At 43.2% G+C, this 16,892-nt stretch overlaps 1 protein-coding gene across 3 annotated transcripts in view; it reads right to left on the reverse strand.

The window, feature by feature from the left end:
- LOC105484484 (SEC16 homolog B, endoplasmic reticulum export factor) overlaps nucleotides 1–16,892 on the reverse strand; it is a 69,901-nt gene that overhangs the window by 32,235 nt on the left and 20,774 nt on the right. For all 3 annotated transcript variants that reach the window (XM_071076098.1, XM_071076100.1, XM_011746138.3), the window contains exons 5-13: nucleotides 16,765–16,873; nucleotides 14,166–14,310; nucleotides 13,367–13,518; nucleotides 12,921–12,982; nucleotides 11,431–11,566; nucleotides 10,730–10,960; nucleotides 6,887–6,984; nucleotides 4,558–4,639; nucleotides 489–606 (exon numbers count right to left, since the gene is read on the reverse strand). In XM_071076098.1, the coding sequence (XP_070932199.1) occupies nucleotides 489–606; nucleotides 4,558–4,639; nucleotides 6,887–6,984; nucleotides 10,730–10,960; nucleotides 11,431–11,566; nucleotides 12,921–12,982; nucleotides 13,367–13,518; nucleotides 14,166–14,310; nucleotides 16,765–16,873 (1,133 nt within the window). The remainder of the gene's footprint in view (nucleotides 1–488; nucleotides 607–4,557; nucleotides 4,640–6,886; nucleotides 6,985–10,729; nucleotides 10,961–11,430; nucleotides 11,567–12,920; nucleotides 12,983–13,366; nucleotides 13,519–14,165; nucleotides 14,311–16,764; nucleotides 16,874–16,892) is intronic.

The following is a 16,892-nucleotide window of genomic DNA, read 5'->3' on the forward strand; positions in this document are numbered from 1 at the left end:
CACAGAGAGATGATAGAAAGAAAGACTACAGGGTTAACCTAGAGTGGTTCAGGCAAAAACAGAATTTCCTATCTGATTGAACTGGGTCACTGAGAAATTTACAGCAACAGGAGGCAAAGTGTCCTATGCGTTAACTCCATCCACAGGGGAATCTGACCCAGGGCTAGAAAAATCAGCTGCTGAGAGCAGACTCCTACAGCAGCAGAACACCAAGGCTCAGGGGCCTGGCCTGCATTCACTCACCACAGAAATTCTGCGAAACAGAGAGACAAGAAGGATATGCATTTCCCTGGAGTTACTTTCCCCAAAACACGGAGGCTCCTGGGTCCAGGAAAAGCCTGGGGCATAGACTCTGGCCCTACCTAGAATCTGAGAATCTAAGAGCAGGATGTTTAAAGCTGGTCTGGACAGGGAGGAGTTGGGGAAGGTAGGGGATGGAAGGGAAGGGGAGGGGAGGGGAGGGGCAGGTCAACGCTGGTATCGCTTACCCAGAGTGTCACCCATGGCAACAATCGCACGCTGATACAGCTCCGGGTCCCCAGCCTGATTTGACAGAATCACAGCCAAGTGAGGCCTCCAGTCTCCCCACTGCTTTTCTCCACAACACTGAAAAGCACCAGAAAAAAATAACTTAAATGTACAATCATTTAGGAATGGCCAGATGTATATAAAGAAGGCTGTTGTCTATTTCCTGGTTCAGAAGCTGTCAGAGAACGCCCACTCCACCACCTGCAATGCTGCCATTCATTGATTTAGAGTTCTCATCTTTAAAAAGGTAAAACTCTCAGAAGGACACAGATAGACAGATACGTATACATGCATACATACATACATTCACAGGGATATTGGAAAATGGATAAATAAAATGACATTGCTCACTTACTACTTTTCACATTTCTCCCCAGTGCCTGACCCCCAAATAGCTAGAGACAAAACTCAGAAAAACCCTGAGGCTTCAGTGGTTTTTTGGTTCAAGATCAAACATCTTTGGCTCATGAGTAGAAGAGGCCACAGCCTGTCACAGAAGTCAGGGGAACATGGGCCTGCTTAATGTCTTACCAAATACCTATGTTTTCTGACTTTACAAAGCCCATTCACACACATCCTCTTATTTAATCTTTACAGCAACCCTATGAAGTCCGGTTCCTATTACCACTTTAGGAATAAGAAAATCAAGCCAAGTGTCCCAGCTAGGACAATGCAGAGGCAGCAGAATTCCACCAGGGGGCAACAGAGAGTAAGCAGCGTGGTGGAAATGTACAAAACCCCGCATAAATGGTGTTTTCCCTACCATCTCTCCCTAAGACTGTCCTACTAAACAAAGGAGAATTTCAAGGCAGAAAATATCAATAAAGAAACAATATAACATCATGGAAACAACACAGGTCCCAACTCGAGTCCTGCATCTTACTAGCTTACTTACCTTGAGCAAGTTTCTTAATGCCTCTGAACCTTTGTTTTCTCATCCCTAAAATGGAGATCATAATTTCCACCTAACAGGTTATTGTTGATAATAAAATAAGATAGTTGTGTAAAGCACATCGCATGGTGCTTCACGTTTGGTTTGCACTTAATTGCATGTAGGTATAAATACATACACACATACACACACACACAGTTGGAAGCTGAGCAGAGGAAAGAGGTGATTTGCACAGCTGCCTACCTTCCGATTTGTTATATAGATAGGTAGGGCAGGAGATTGCCAATAATAACTAAGATTTGGAGGTTAAAACCATTCATAATCACTTGGTCTTTGTAATTATCCCAGGGAATAAAAGATGCTTTATTCAACTCCATTTTACACCCACTCCTTGTTGATCCAGTCAATGCAGTGTGAAGAGGATGATGACAATGATGGTGATGATAAATCATAATAATAGCAGTTCTCATGTGTCACATCGAACCGTGAACCATATCCTGTGCTAAGCGTTTCCCCTACCAACAATCACATGTGCTAAGTCCTATTATGACCTTCATTTTAACATGTAAGCCAAGCTGCTTCTTGCTAATCTACAGAAATCAGCAAAAGAGAAGGAAATCCCTTGCTAAACACACACACACACAAAGAAAAACTTAGAGGTCATTATTCTGTCTCCTCGCTGGTGATTTGAAAAAGATCACTATGAATCAGATCAATGGAGAGGTGGAGGGGGACACAGGAGAGAGAGAGAGAGAGAGAGAGATAAAGCACCAACATTTATTAATTAATGTCAATGGGCCAAGCATGATGGTTGATATGTTCAGATGTTCTCTCTCCTTTGATTTTCACAATAACTCTACAGGTTAGGAACCAAAATCCCAATAAAGATTAAAAACAGGCTCTGTGAGATTAAGAAACAAAGCCAAGTTCACCTGGCAGAAAGGCGTACATAGAGTCTAGGTTAAACTGGTGTGAAACCTACGTCTGTGTTGTCCTGTTGCCGTGCTTTTCCACCACCCCATTCATCACACGAAACTGAAATCCAGCCTTTTAGTACATGCTGAAGTGCTGGGAAACTCCCTAAGATCAAATAATGCATTGACACATCACCTCTGGCTCCTCCGTTCTCTCATCTAAAAATAGGGGAAATTTAGCTAACTCTACTATTACAAAAAAAAAAAAAACACACACACACACACAATGAACCATAGCTAATTGTATCACTTCCTGCATTTAGTGCTTCGTAACATAATGCAGTTCCATTGTGGAGCACAGGCCATTCCACTGAATTGTGAGGCACACTCTGTGCTACAAAATAGCCGGTTGATTTGATGACGGGGCATGAAAATCATTTCTCTTTTCTTGGAATTAGCCACAAGCAATAAGAAGGATAAAAAAAAGAAAAAGGAAAAGCGTGAGATCAATTTTTATTAAAACTAGTGTTCACCAAAACCCAAGCCTCAAGATATGAGAAAAGGCTACCAAAATTAATGGCGATTGGACAGAGGTCCCTCCATGGAGAAGCCGAGAGAACACAAGGGAGAGGACCCCACAGCTCTCCCCACCAGCTGGAGAGTGGCAAAGGCAACTCAGGCTCACACAGAAAACTCTGGGTCCTGCAGAAAATGCCAGATGGCCTGGAATATGGCCTGGCCCATCCTCTGCACGAACCTAATATAAATAACTGGAAATATAAACCCAGGAAAGATTCAACTCCTTCAAAGTTATGTAATATGAGAAAGCAAGCACAGAATGTATACAAATAAACCCTAAGACAGAAGGAGGAAGGTAACATGAAAAATAGAGGGGAGAGAGAACATTCACTACAAAAACGTTACCACAAAACAAATGAAAAATTGTCACCAAACATTTTGTCGTGAATTTAAGTAAAATAATGAAACAATTGCGTCTGTGAAGCAAGAGCATAATCTGAGTTATAAGAGCCCAGGAAATAGATGGTGGATAACAGGAGATGAATGTAATGTGCAGAGCTCAGGAAAAAAGTAGGGGGAAATTGAAGAAATAGACAGAAACACCAGAGCACAAAAGCAAGAGACACTGGTGAAAACACAGTAAAGGACAGAGGAAGGAAAAAAGAAAGGAAGGAAACAGGGAAGGAGGAAGGGAGGGAGGGAGGGAGGGAGGGAGGGAGGAAGGAAGGAAGGAAGGAAGGAAGGAAGGAAGGAAGGAAGGAAGGAAGGAAGGAAGGAAGGAAGGAAGGGAGGGAGGGAGGGAGGGAGGGAGGGTGGGTGGGAGGGAGGGAAGGAAGGAAGGGCGGGCAAGAGAGGAAAGAAGAGAATAAAAAATTATTAAAGAGAAAATTATAAGTATAATTCATATATGTATATATATGAAATATGTGTACATGGAATTCCTGAAAAGGAAACCAAAATAATGGGAACAAAACAAATATTGAAGGATATAATCCAAGAAAATATTCCTGAACTCTAACATATGAATGTACATATTAAAAGGACATGCTATATATACCCCAAGGAAAAAAATGGATCCAGACAGTCAACACCAGGGCATAATCTAGTAAAGTGACTGGACATCAAAGGTAAAGAAGGAATACTTTGGGGCCAAAAGATCAAGTCTCCTATAATGGGAAAACTACCAAGCTGGCCTCAGACTCTCAGCCACATCAACTCTAGAAGACTGAAATCGAGTATGTCCAGCTTCGAAGTGCCAATGTGCAGTGGTGGGGAGCATTCCTCCAGAGAAAAAGAAGGGCAACCCTGCCAGGGGAAGCCTGAAGAACAGGCACAGGTCCTCTTGCCATTCACACAAGAGCAGGCAGCTTTGACATTTTGGGAAGGCCAAGGTCTTCAGAGTCAGACAGACCCAGACAGATCCTGAGCCCACCACTCACTATCTCTGACCTTGGGTCATCTTACACCTTTGCAGCTCAGTTTCCACATCTGCAAAGCAGAGAGAATATTTCCTACCTCTATGCATTAAACCAAGTAATATGCATCAAAGCACTTAGCACAGGGCCCAGCACATGGTAAGTGATTAACAAACTATTAATATTATCATCACGTTTGCTCCTGAAAGCCATCACACTCCTGAGCAGTCCCCACCCCCTCAAGCCCTCGGGATGCCAGGGTGGTAAAGGAATCCTGTCACAGGGGTACCGTGGCTGCCTGTGGAATCCTCCCCGACATGAGCTGGAATAGGGTCTGCAGTGGGTCATTGAGCGCCAGCGTGCTGGTGAAGCTGCAGAGAGAAGGATAGTCAGTGAGGACCACGCCCAGGGAACCTCTTTACCCACTGCCCACAAGGCTCAGGGCCTCACCTAATTTTATCAGATTTTGGCAGCTTCCTTAGGAACGTGAACATCTCTTTACTTTCTGCCATGCCTCTGTCACATCCTCCTTTGAGGAGAGATGGCAGGGTCCTCAATCTACCGCACACCCCAGCTAGATCTCATTGTTGGGGGTATTTTCTGCACCTTGGTCTTAATGGCCTAACTCTGGAATAACCATTTCTGTGGGCCTTCTTCCATCACTGAGATGACCCGTTGACATCTCAAAGGTCCCCTGGAGAGCCACAGCAGTTTATCTGGAAGCTTTTCTCCATAGGCACCCCCTTCCCAGCCACCCCGATCTCCCACTCCCTGCAGCCCTCCTCCACACCAAGCCCACAGCACTCAGTGCCGTTTTTCTGGCTCATCAAGAGCCTGGGTCTGTAGTGCTTTTGCTCACAAGCACTAAATAGCCATTTTCAGTAACCAAAGAGGCGTGGAACAGGGGCCAGAAATGATCCTGCTGATGACAAACCATGGGATATGCTTAACAAGGATATAATAAGCTCTACAGCTGATTTGAGATTTAAGCTTACTCAGTGAGAGGTATTTTTCACAATTCACTGGGCTCCATCAAAAATCAATGGCCCAAGGCAAAAATCTGTAGCAGAGATGTATGCTACAATGTGGGGCTGTGGGATGTTCGTTTTCAAAGCCCAAAGGAAAATCATCCTCAGAACACCGTCCTTTATTTAACAGCACCCTTGCCACCGGAACTCCAAGCATGTATCATAATACAACTTCTGTGTTCCTCCCCATTCCAGTCTCCAGGAAGACTGAAGGGTGGAGTCGTCATGAGACTCAACCAAGGCCATCATCCAGAATGGGCCCACCAGTGGTGCAGTCATTAGGCCCTTGGACTGAACTTAACATGGAAGTGTTAAGTGTTTTTGTTTGTTGGTTTGTTTGTTTTTTTGAGATGCAGTTTTGCTCTTGTTGCCCAGGCTGGAGTGCAATGATGTGATCTCTGCTCACTGCAACCACCACCTCCCAGGTTCAAGCGATTCTCCTGCCTCAGCTTCCAGAGTAGCTGGAATTACAGGCGCCCGCCACCATGTCCAGCTAATATTTGTATTTTTAGTAGAGACGGGGTTTCACCATGTTGGCCAGGCTGGTCTCAGATTCCTGAACTCAGGTGATCCACCCACCTCGGCCACCCAAAGTGCTGGGATTACAGGCGTGAGCCACCGTGCCGACGGAAGTGTCATCTTCTAATTCAACCTCTGCCCAACAGGATTTACGGCCAATTCAAATGTAAGTTCAGCTGAGAGGATAGCTTCCTTCACAGCTCTAACCAGCACTAGAAGCTCAACACTTTGAGGTAGCATCTTTCTTGCTGTCTGACCCAAGTCTGCCCCTTACAGGAGGGTCCCTCACCCCACCCACCACATTTGTCCCTGCCAACCCGTGGATGCTAAGAGGAGCCTGAAGGACTTATTCAGAAAGCCTTCTCCATCCAGCACCCCTATTTGATCCTGGCTTTCTTTCACTCTGTTTCATCTCCTTATTCCAACTCCTGGTTATGGACCCTTGCTTCCATCCCTAGCTCATCCTGGTTTGGGCATTTTTCCTGGTCCCCGCTGGCACCCAGATCACAGTGTGCTGACGTCATTTCTGACTAAGCACATCTCTTTAGTCTCAACACCTCCCACTGCCGCCGATGCAGACTTCTGGATCTCACTGCCAGTGCAAAAACTCCTTTTCCTACCACAGCTCACGACCCTGCTACCCCACACCCCTACCCTACTCTCAGTACCCAGACCTCATCACAAGTATAAACAGTAGACAACTGCTTACGTCAAAGACCCTCAGTCCCAAGGCTCTAAGGAAGTGATCACCTACCCCTCATTACCAGAACTAGCTGGAACAGCCGCTCCCAAAGAGAGAAGGCTACTGCAATGTAAAAATCTATTTAATTTTTGGAAACTCTCACCCTGGGCAATTTTACTAAAACTCTGTATTCAATTTAGCAGGTAGAAAGAATGTATCTGTGTCTAAAACAGAGAAATGCTATGTCCAGCTCAGAAAAGAGAACATGGAAAGATCCCTGGAGTGGGAGGCTCCTCAGTGCATCTGGCGTTTCTCCACACCCTCATCCTCCACCTTTGGTGAGGAGGCCTCTCTGCCCCACTGGTCTCTTTTGTTAAGTTCCAACTCACCCACTCATGACCCAGTTGTAGGTCCGTGGGTCCATCTTGCTGGACAAGAACAAAGCATGGCCCCACAAGTGGTTCTTCATGGCCCACTCCAAGGCTTCCTGAAAACCAAAACATCACATTCAAGAGTGCCTTTCCCACCTTCCACTCACAACAAGTTCCTGTGCTTAGGCACTGCTGCATCCTGAGCAGCGGAGGCTGGGCTTCCAGAAAATTCTTAGAGCCTCATATAAGAATGTGAACAGCCAGGAAGCAGGTTGTAGCTAGCATAGTGTTTTTCTCTAGGATGTCACCTTCACCAGCCTTCACTTTATCAAAATCCACTGTGCTATTCCATCAGCTTCCCATCAGACATGGTTGCCAGTTAGCCTCATCTCTTTAGCAAAAGTTTCGTAGCACTTGAACATCAAGATTGCAGTAAATACCAATGTATAGTATACTTGAAAATCACTAAGAGAGGAGATTTTAAGTGTTCTCATTAGAAAAAACATGATAAATATGTGATGTGACACATATGTTAACTAGCTCCATTTAGCCATTCCACAGTGTGTATGTATATATACACATATATATCATGTTGTATACTATACATATATACAACTTTTGTCAATTAAAAAAATAAAAGATAGCATCATATACAAAAACAAGAAATTAAATATTTAAATGTAAAAATGAAAAGTACTTCAACTTCATTTTTATAAATTAATTTTGAAGTAGAAAAAGCCTTTCTAAATATGACCCCCAGAAACTTACAATTTTACACAGAAAGCCCTAAAAACATAAAGAGCTCCAACAAATCAATAAGTGAGGATCAGAGACTCAATAGAAAAATGCAGGAAATCAATGACAAAAAATTCACAGATTAAAAAATATTCAACTTCATTGAATTCATTTTGAATTGAATTGAATTGAACATACTCATTTCAATAAGAGAAATGCAGGCCTAGTGTGGTGGCTCACACCTGTAATCCCTACACTTTGGGAGGTTGAGGGGGAGGATCACTTGAGCCCAGGAGTTTGAGACCAGCCCTGGCAACACAGCAAGACCCCATATCTACAAAAAAAATTTAAATTAGCTGATAATTTTTTCTTTTGAGACAGTCTCTCTCTGTCACCCAGGTTGGAGTGCAGTGGCATGATCTCAGCTCACTGCAACCTCCACTTCCCAGGTTTAAGCAATTCTTATGCTTCAGCCTCCCAAGTAGCTGGGACTACAGGCCATGCCACCAGGCCTGGCTAATTTTTGTATTTTTTGTATAGATGGAGTTTCTCCATGTCACCCAGGCTGGTCTGAAACTCCTGGCCTCAAGTAATCTGCCTGCCTCCCAAAGTGCTGGGATTACAGGCGTGAGTCACCACATCCAGACTTTTTTCACTTCTCAGATTGGCACCTATCAAAGAGTTTGAAACACACTGTGGTGAGAATGTAGGAAAACAGGCACTCTCTTGCATTGCTGGTAGAGTGAATTGGCACAACCTCTAAAAGGCAATTTGTCAGTATCTATCAAAATTACAAACCATATCCTTTGACCCAACACTCTGCCTCTAGAAATTTATCTTACATATATTCTCTCACACTGGGCAAAATGACAGTGGTTATTCATTGCAACATTGTAACTGCAGAAGACTGGAAGTACTCTTAATGTCAAGCTATATGGGGTTTAGTTAAATTAATTATAATTTATCAGTAGAAAACTTTGCCAATGTAAGAAATAATGAGAAAGGTATTTATATAGGCTATAGAGCAGAGGTCAGCAAAATATGGCCTAAAGGCCAAATCCAGCACACTGCCTATTTTGGTACAGGCCATAGCCTCAGAATAGTTACTGCCTTTTTAAGTGATTGGAAAAAAAATTTTTTTAATTTCACTATGCATTATAATTATATGGTAACTCAAATTTCTATGTCTATAAATGGAGTTTACTGAAACACGGCCACACCCATTCATTTACGTATTTTCTGTGACCACTTTCACACTATAAGGGCAGAGCTGAGTAGTTGTACTAGAGGCCCCATGGCCTGCAAAATGTAAAATGTTTACATTTTACATATTTTACATCTGTCCAATTATAGAAAAAGTTTGGCAACCCTAATATAGAGTGTTTTCTGAGGTATTTTGTAAAATGGAAAAGGGAAGGTACAGAAATGGTATACAGTATGCTATTTTTTAACAAAGAGAAAATAACAATATAAGCATAAAATTTCTCTGGATATTTCAGAGAGAAAAATTGGGTGACTAGGGGATAGGAGCATCATTTCCCAATTAGGTCTTTTTTATATTTTAATTTTTGAATGAAATTGATTCAAATTGATTTTAATTATCTATCCAAACACTTAAATTTTTATGACTTTTGTAAAGTATAATCTCAACCTCAAAATTGAGCTAGAAATCAATCTTCATCTGTTTAAAGTACAGACAGTCCCTGCTTTATGAGTTTTTGACTTTACAATGGTGTGAAATCAATACACATTTGGTAGAAATTGTACTTCAAGTGCCCATACAACCATTCTGTTTTTCACTTTCAGTAACATATCCAATAAATTATATGAGATATTTAGCACCTTATTAAAAAACAGGCTCTGGGTTAGATGATTTTGTGGGTTAAGGTAAACATTCTGAGTACATGTGAGGTAGGCTAGGCTAAGTTATGATGTTGGGTTAGGTGTATCAAATGCATTTTCAACTTATGATATTTTCTATTTAATGATGGGTTTATTGGGATATAAACATTGTAAGTCGAGGAGCATCTGTATTCAATATTGATAGGAAGCCTTAGATATAGCAGAAGGAGTATTTGTAAACAAACTTCCTGGAAATTAATTTGGTATATATATAAAGAACCTTTTAAAAGTGCATACCATTTATATACCCAGTAATTCCACTTCTAGGAATCTGTCCTAAAAAATTTAAAAGATCAGACAAAGACTCATGTAACAAGATGTGTAAATTATATAATTTATAATGGTTGACAAAATTGTAAATAGTCTACATATTCAATAATAGTAGAATAGCTAAATAAAATATGATACATTAATATGATGGAATATTGTATAACTATTTTTTAAATGGTGCTGTTGGAGCATATTTAATGCCATGAGGGTATTTTACCATATCATCTTAAGTTTAAAAAGAGAAATAAACGATTGTATATGCAATTTTATTTTCTTTTTAATATATATGCATGGAAAAATGCTGGAAGTAAATATATCAAAATGTTAACAGGTATAATCTTTTCAATTTTTTATTTTTTTATTTTTAATTTTTATGAGTACGTAGTAGGTATATATATTTATGGAGTAAAATATATGAGATCTTTTGGTACAGGCTTGCAACGTTTAATAATCACATCATGATAAATGGGGTATCCATCCCCTCAAGCATTTATCCTTTGTGTTACAAACAATCCAATTATACTCTTTTAGTTATTTTTAAAAGTATAATTAAATTATTATTGACTGTAGTTCCCCTGTTGTGCTGTAAAATACTGTCATATTCATTCTATTTTTTTTTGCACACATTAACCCTCCCAACCTCCCTCCCACCCTCCCCTACTGTCCTTCTCAGCCTCTGGTAACCATCCTTCTACTCTCTATCTCCGTGAGTTCAATTGTTTTGATTTTTAGCTCCCACAAATAAGTGAGAACATGTGATGTTTGTCTTTCTGTACCTGGCTTATTTCATTTAATAGTTCATTGTCTTGTAATGGTAGAACTGTGGGTGTTTTTATTTTCTTTGTTGTTTCTTTTTGAACTTCTCGCATCCTCCCTGAAATGAGTATATACTATTCACATAATTGGGGCAGGGGTGATTGGTGGAGAGGGATTGGGCGAAGGGCATATACTTGCCTTCTTCCTTCCATAGTAGAGCAGTCTAGTGAATTTCTCCACGATCTGCGCAGGTGTCTCCACACTGGGGGGGATCTCTCCGGTGAGCAGGTTCGGGGTCCCAGAGCTCAGCACTGGCCAGTCCTCATCGGTCAGGCTGATGAGGTTGGCCACAGGGGGCTGCCGTTTGTACTTCTCCAGCTTCTTGCAGTCTTGCATTAGCAGCTCAGCAATGTCAGACCCCACCATGGACTGTAAGGCAAAGAGGATCATCTGAGGAGAATCCTATGGGTCCTCAGGCTGGCCGCCCCAGCTGGAGAAGGAAGGCAGCAGGGAGCCTGCCTTCTTCGCGAGGAGTCCAATTATGCAAACACAAGGCAGTCCTTTCTTAGATTGCTATATTTCAAACTTCAGCATCACTATCATGGTTATTTTCTGCCTGTCAGGAGCCACAAAGCTTACCAGAAACATTTACAATTTCACAGGTATACCTGGCTGGTGCAATAACTCAGAAACTACAATATTCCCAGACCAAGGAAGATCATCAGGGAAGATTTGCATTAGCAAACTGGCATTGACATTTGAACAATTTTTCCCCTTGGGGCAATTTGTGGCTTCTTTACCATTGCTTTTCATAATCATGCCATAAACATAATCTTATCTATCCCATGAAGACTTAAATTTCAGCCTGCACCTGCTCTCCCACCAAAACAGTAACTTACCCCATTCTGGCGACAAAGGAGAACCAAGAGCTGCCACAGTAGAGCCGAGTCTCTGCTCCCCAGTGTCTCAGATTTGCAGCTCTGAGCTGCTTTCTGCTGGCAAAACGTCATAATATCCACCTTATGTATATCTTCCCTACATGGAAAAAATTTAGGGAGTGAAGAGTGAGCAGGCAGACACTTCCCTGTTTCGGACCCCAGGCTCCTCCTAAGTATGCAAGTGCTGGCTGGGCTGTGGTTGAGATAAAAATCTGACAAGCCAGGGCTAGGGTAATGAGTCTATAGCTATAGGATAGTTATTTTCTTATAGAACAGGAAGAAATTTCAGAGATTCTCTCATGCATCCCCTCCATTTTATAGATAAAGCAACAGAGGCCCAGAGACCTGAAGTCACTGCACAGGATAGCAAGTAAAAGCAGACTTTGCAGTCAGACAACCCTGGGTCTAAATCTTGGTCTGCCACTTCTCTGTTTAGACAAGTTTCTTACCTCCTCTGAGCCTCAGCTTTGTCCCCTAAAATAGGGACAGTAAAAGAACCTACCTCCATACAAAAAGGAATTAGAAAATTGTGTGGCATGTATTAAGTGATCAATATGATTGGCATTATGATTTGCTCAAGATCATCCAATAACATCAAAGCCAAGTTAGGCTTAGTACCCCAGTCTTTGAATAACCCAATTCACTTTTTTGACCCATATCTGTATACCCGTGTGTAAGAAACAGAGAGAACACTCATTTTTACTTGAGGGAACTACCAGATGCCATAAGAGGAATACATTTATATAGTAGTGATGATACTTTCCATGTGCATAATCTCACTTGAGACTCACAGACAAGCCTCGGGTAGGGAGAGCAGGTGTTATACCACTTCCAGGGGGAAAACTAAGGTTCAGAGAGGGCTGACCTGTCCACCATGGTATTCCTAGTACATAGGATGCCCGAGCCTGAGACCCATGTTGGCTGTCATCCAGCAAGGACTCTCTCCTCAACAAAGATGCCCTGAGTTACATTTATCAGGAATATAACTAAATATTTAAAAGCAGTCCTAGCTGAGTACTGCAGAGGGCTCACTCGCACACTGTTCCGTAACTTGAACACTGCCGATCTTATCTACCTCTCCAGGAAAAAGCCACTGTCAAAAGAATTGTTTCTGCTATGATCCACTCGTCAGGGACTTCCCAGGCGATGCTCCACTTTTCTGCTAACATCTATCAAGCACACAGAACACTAAAACTTCCTACCATGCAGCCTCTGCAAAATGGAACTGGTTTTAGATTTCTAAACTGTCATGCTAATTTTGCTTTCTGTCCTTCAACTATTGAATGGCTTGTCAAAATGACTCAGGCCACATCTGGTTCTATCTTGTAGCACAGAGAATTCCACTCCAACAAGGACGGACTTTTTTTTCCAAGGAAACCAAGAACATATCTCCAAAATGCTGATCTGAGCAGGAAGATTGCCCTTACTCAGCAGCTCTTACAGCACTTTACCTAATCAAGGGTCCTGAGAAACTTCTCATCTCCTCTTGCTCTTCGGAATCATTAAGAATAACCTGCAATAAAACAATCAGATTTTACTTTAAGACTGTGTCCACCCTAGGCCCCTTTCAGTCAAGTCTAGTATCAGACCCCAGGGCCGTGGGGCTAGGATGTGGCTCAAGGCCTTGTGGAGAAAGCAGAAAGGAAAAAGTGAATCTTGTTGCTAAAGATGAGCCACTGACATCTCAGGAAAAACATAACTCTAGCATCAATTCTTTCAGAGAAGAGCCCCACCCATTCCTGCACCCCCTAATCCAGGGGGTAACTGGCCCAGTTTCCACAAGAGCATCCCATTCCCGGAGATGCCCCAGCTCAGGCACAGGAAAGCAAGGTAAGCACGTTAGGAGTAGTTAGGTAAGCAGTGTGCCGGCATTCCAGGAACACTGGGTCTTCTTTACCTCCATGCTGTGCAGTTCAACAAGGGCTGCTTGCCCGTCAGTGGGAGAGCTGGGACCTACACACACCAGCTGACCTCCTGGCCCGAAACTCACAGGAGCATGAGGAACGTAGAACTTCATGGGCGCTTTGGGACCAGCTGAGGAGACATCCTCTGACCAACAGACACAGATGGACATTGTTAGCATTACTTCCATCACTTTTCTTTAGTTCAGGAATATGCCACGGACGTATTTCTGCCCAAATTCTGCCTGAACCAAAATAAGATTCTGGGTGGGTTGTGTAATTAGAAGAAGCCCATGTTCCCTGCTCCAGTCAGATTTAAGCCTCTGAGAATGTGTCATAATACAATGCATGGGCTTGACGATTCAGTCCAAACGATGATGCACTCAGCCCAGACTCTCAGTGATGTTGAGAGGCCGAGGAGTCTCTGGCTTCCGTGGCCTCTATACTCATGACAAAGTTCCTACATCCAGACAAAGCAATGATGCTTTGCATCTTGCTTTTGCTTTTCCTAATTCTCTCTGGTCTTCCCTTTCTTAAAAGCACCACTGAGTGCCTCCTTTCCCAACCTGATGATGGATAGGGGCAGTGTTCCCTTCCAGGAATCAGCTATGATGCAATTACTATTACAAGCAAAAAGATAGAAAATGGAACCAAAGTTGACCTCTCTGCCCCAGAGACCTACATAAGCAAATGCGGTGGACAATGATCCACCATAAGGCTGACTTTCCCAGAGACTTTCCACCCAGCCTTTCCACATCAGATTCAACCAACTCTTGTGATCATTTTAGAACCCACCAGCTTGAACTGGACTCCAAGCTGCTGAAGCTGGGGGATCATCCCGCTCGGGGGCATCTGTGATGTACTGACTGAGCTCATAGCTGCTGGAGCTGAGACCAGACTCACGCTGCTGGAGAAGGTTGGACTCACTAGCCAGTGACGGCTGAAAGTTAAAAACAATACAAACACATAGGAAGAAGTTTCAGAGAGCTGGTCTTCTCAAGCGTTCTTTCAAAGAAACAAAACACATACAGTGAAAGTGGATGTATTGAAAGGAGAAAAAGAGAAAATCAAGTTGATAGGCATTTGCCAAAGGATATATTATGACCCAATGGAAAGAGCGGAGGCCTTGGGGTCAGGGGCCCTTGAATTCAAATCTCGGCTTTGTCTTATACTTAGCTGCTGTGCCCCTGGACACGTGACTTAGGCTCTCTGAGCTCAGTGCTTTCATCTGCGATATAATCATATCTGCCCTATATACTTCAAGTAATTCATGTATTCATTCATCAACTTTTTTTTTTTTTTTGAGACAGAGTCTCGCTCTGTCATGAGGCTGGAGTTCAATGGCACGATCTCAGCTCACTGCAACCTCCACCTCCTGGGTTCAAGAGATTCTCCTGCCTCAGCCTCCCAAGTAGCTGTGACTACAGGTGCACCACCACTCCAACTGATGTTTGTATTTTTAGTAGAAACGGGGTTTCACCATGTTGGCCAGGATGGTCTCGATCTCTTGACATCATGATCTGCCCGCCTCAGCCTCCCAAAGCCCTGGGATTACAGGCATGAGCCACCGTGCCCGGCCCTCATTCATTGACTGTTTAATGAGCACCTATTATGCTCTAGGTGCCATGCTTTCCCCTTGGATGCAGGTGTAAAGAAATTCATGGGGCCAGGTATGATGGTTCACACCTGTAATCCCAGCACTTTGGTAGGCCAAAGCAGGAGGATCACTTGAGCCCAGGAATTTGAGACCCCAAATTGCAACATAGCAAGACCTCATCTCTACAAAAAAAATAAAATAAAATAAAAAAATTTAGCTGGGCATGGTGATGCACACCTATAGCCCCAGCGACTTGGGAGGCTGAGGTGGAAGGATCACTTGAGCCCAGGAGTTCAAGGCTGCAGTGAGCTATGACCATGCTGTTACACTCCAGCCTGGGTGACAGAGCAAAACTCTGTCTCTAAAGAAATAAAGAAAGAAATTCATTGAGTTTACATCTTGTGTGCATACAAGTAAAATAATTAATTCAAAAGCTCTTTGGGCCAGGCCAGGGACTCACACCTGTAATCCCAGCACTGTGGGAGGCCAACCCAGGAGGATCAGATCGCCTGAGGTTAGGATTTCCAGACCAACCTGGCCAGCATGGTGAAACCCCATCTCCACTAAAAACTACAAAAATTAACTGGGCATGGCGACACACAGTTGTAGTCCCAGCTACTAGGGAGGCTGAGCCAGGAGGATCACTTGAATCAGGGAGGTGGAGGTTGCAGTGAGCCGAGATTGTGCCACTGCACTCCAGCCTGTGCAACAGAGTGAGACTCTGTCTCAAAAAAATAAAATAAAATAAAAAGTAAAGCTCTTGTACACTGTAAAGTGCTGTACATGTGTATGTGGCTGCTGTCATTGTATTGTTACTATTAGTCATAATCATATGTGCCCTACCCTATTAAGCACTAAGTATACAAAAGAAATTGACCTCAAAAATCATACAAACCTAATAAGGGAGACAAGATTAATACAAGACTTTCAAAATTAAGACCCGATCTCTGGCTGAGCATGGTGGCTCAGACCTGTAATCCCAGCACTTTGGGAGGTCAAGGTGGGCAGATCACGAGGTCAGGAGTTCAAAACCAGCCTGGCCAACATGGTGAAACCCCGTCTCTACTAAAAATACAAAAATTAGCTGGGCGTGGTGGGGGGTGCCTGTAATCCTAGCTACTCAGGAGGCTGAGGCAGGAGAATCGCCTGAACCCAGGAGATGAAGGTAGCAGTGAGGCGAGATTGTGCCACTGCACTCCAGCCTGGGCAACAGAGTGAAACTCTGTCTCAAAAGAAAAGAACCATCTCTGTAGTATATTTGCAAATTTTCCACAAATCTAAAATGATTCTAAAATAAAAAGTGTATTTTAAAAAAGATCTCCATTTTGTGGCCCAGCTGGTGCATATAATAAGATTTTTAGAGGAGAGGGATGAATGAAGAGTTAGAAAAGGTTTCAAGCCCTGCTTCTCAAACCTGAATTCAAAGATTCTAGCAACTTCCCTCTTCCTGGGTTAAACCAAATTGCTAGTCCCCTGGGGTCCCTAACACCTAACACCTGGATGACAGCGTCCTCTCTTTCCCAGTGTGTTGGAGTGAGCTGGGTGACCTTTCTCGATCCCCTCAATTTGCTGAAAATGCAAAGGAGTTCAGTTTAGGGCCTCGGTTGCCTAAAACTGAGGCAGTAAGGAGGGAAGAAAGGAAGGCATGGGTGGAGGTTCTGCTAAGAGGGAAGGAATGGGTCCTCCAGACGGCTGGCCGCTGGACATCCATCCTCAAGGGCCCTGTTCTGCCACTGCTGACAGTGTCAGCTTCGACACATGGACACAGTCTCCAGCCCCCACGTCACTTTAGGTTACCTTAGTTTTCTGGGCCCCAGCAAGCAGGCTCCCTGGAAACAGCTCCCCAGGCCACTCCTGTCCAGAGCTGGAAGCAGGGCTGTCTTTATAATGGTTCCTACTGTTAGATCTGCAGCAAAATGACAGGA

Source organism: Macaca nemestrina, chromosome 1, assembly GCF_043159975.1.
Source record: "Macaca nemestrina isolate mMacNem1 chromosome 1, mMacNem.hap1, whole genome shotgun sequence".
Lineage (NCBI taxonomy): Eukaryota > Metazoa > Chordata > Mammalia > Primates > Cercopithecidae > Macaca > Macaca nemestrina.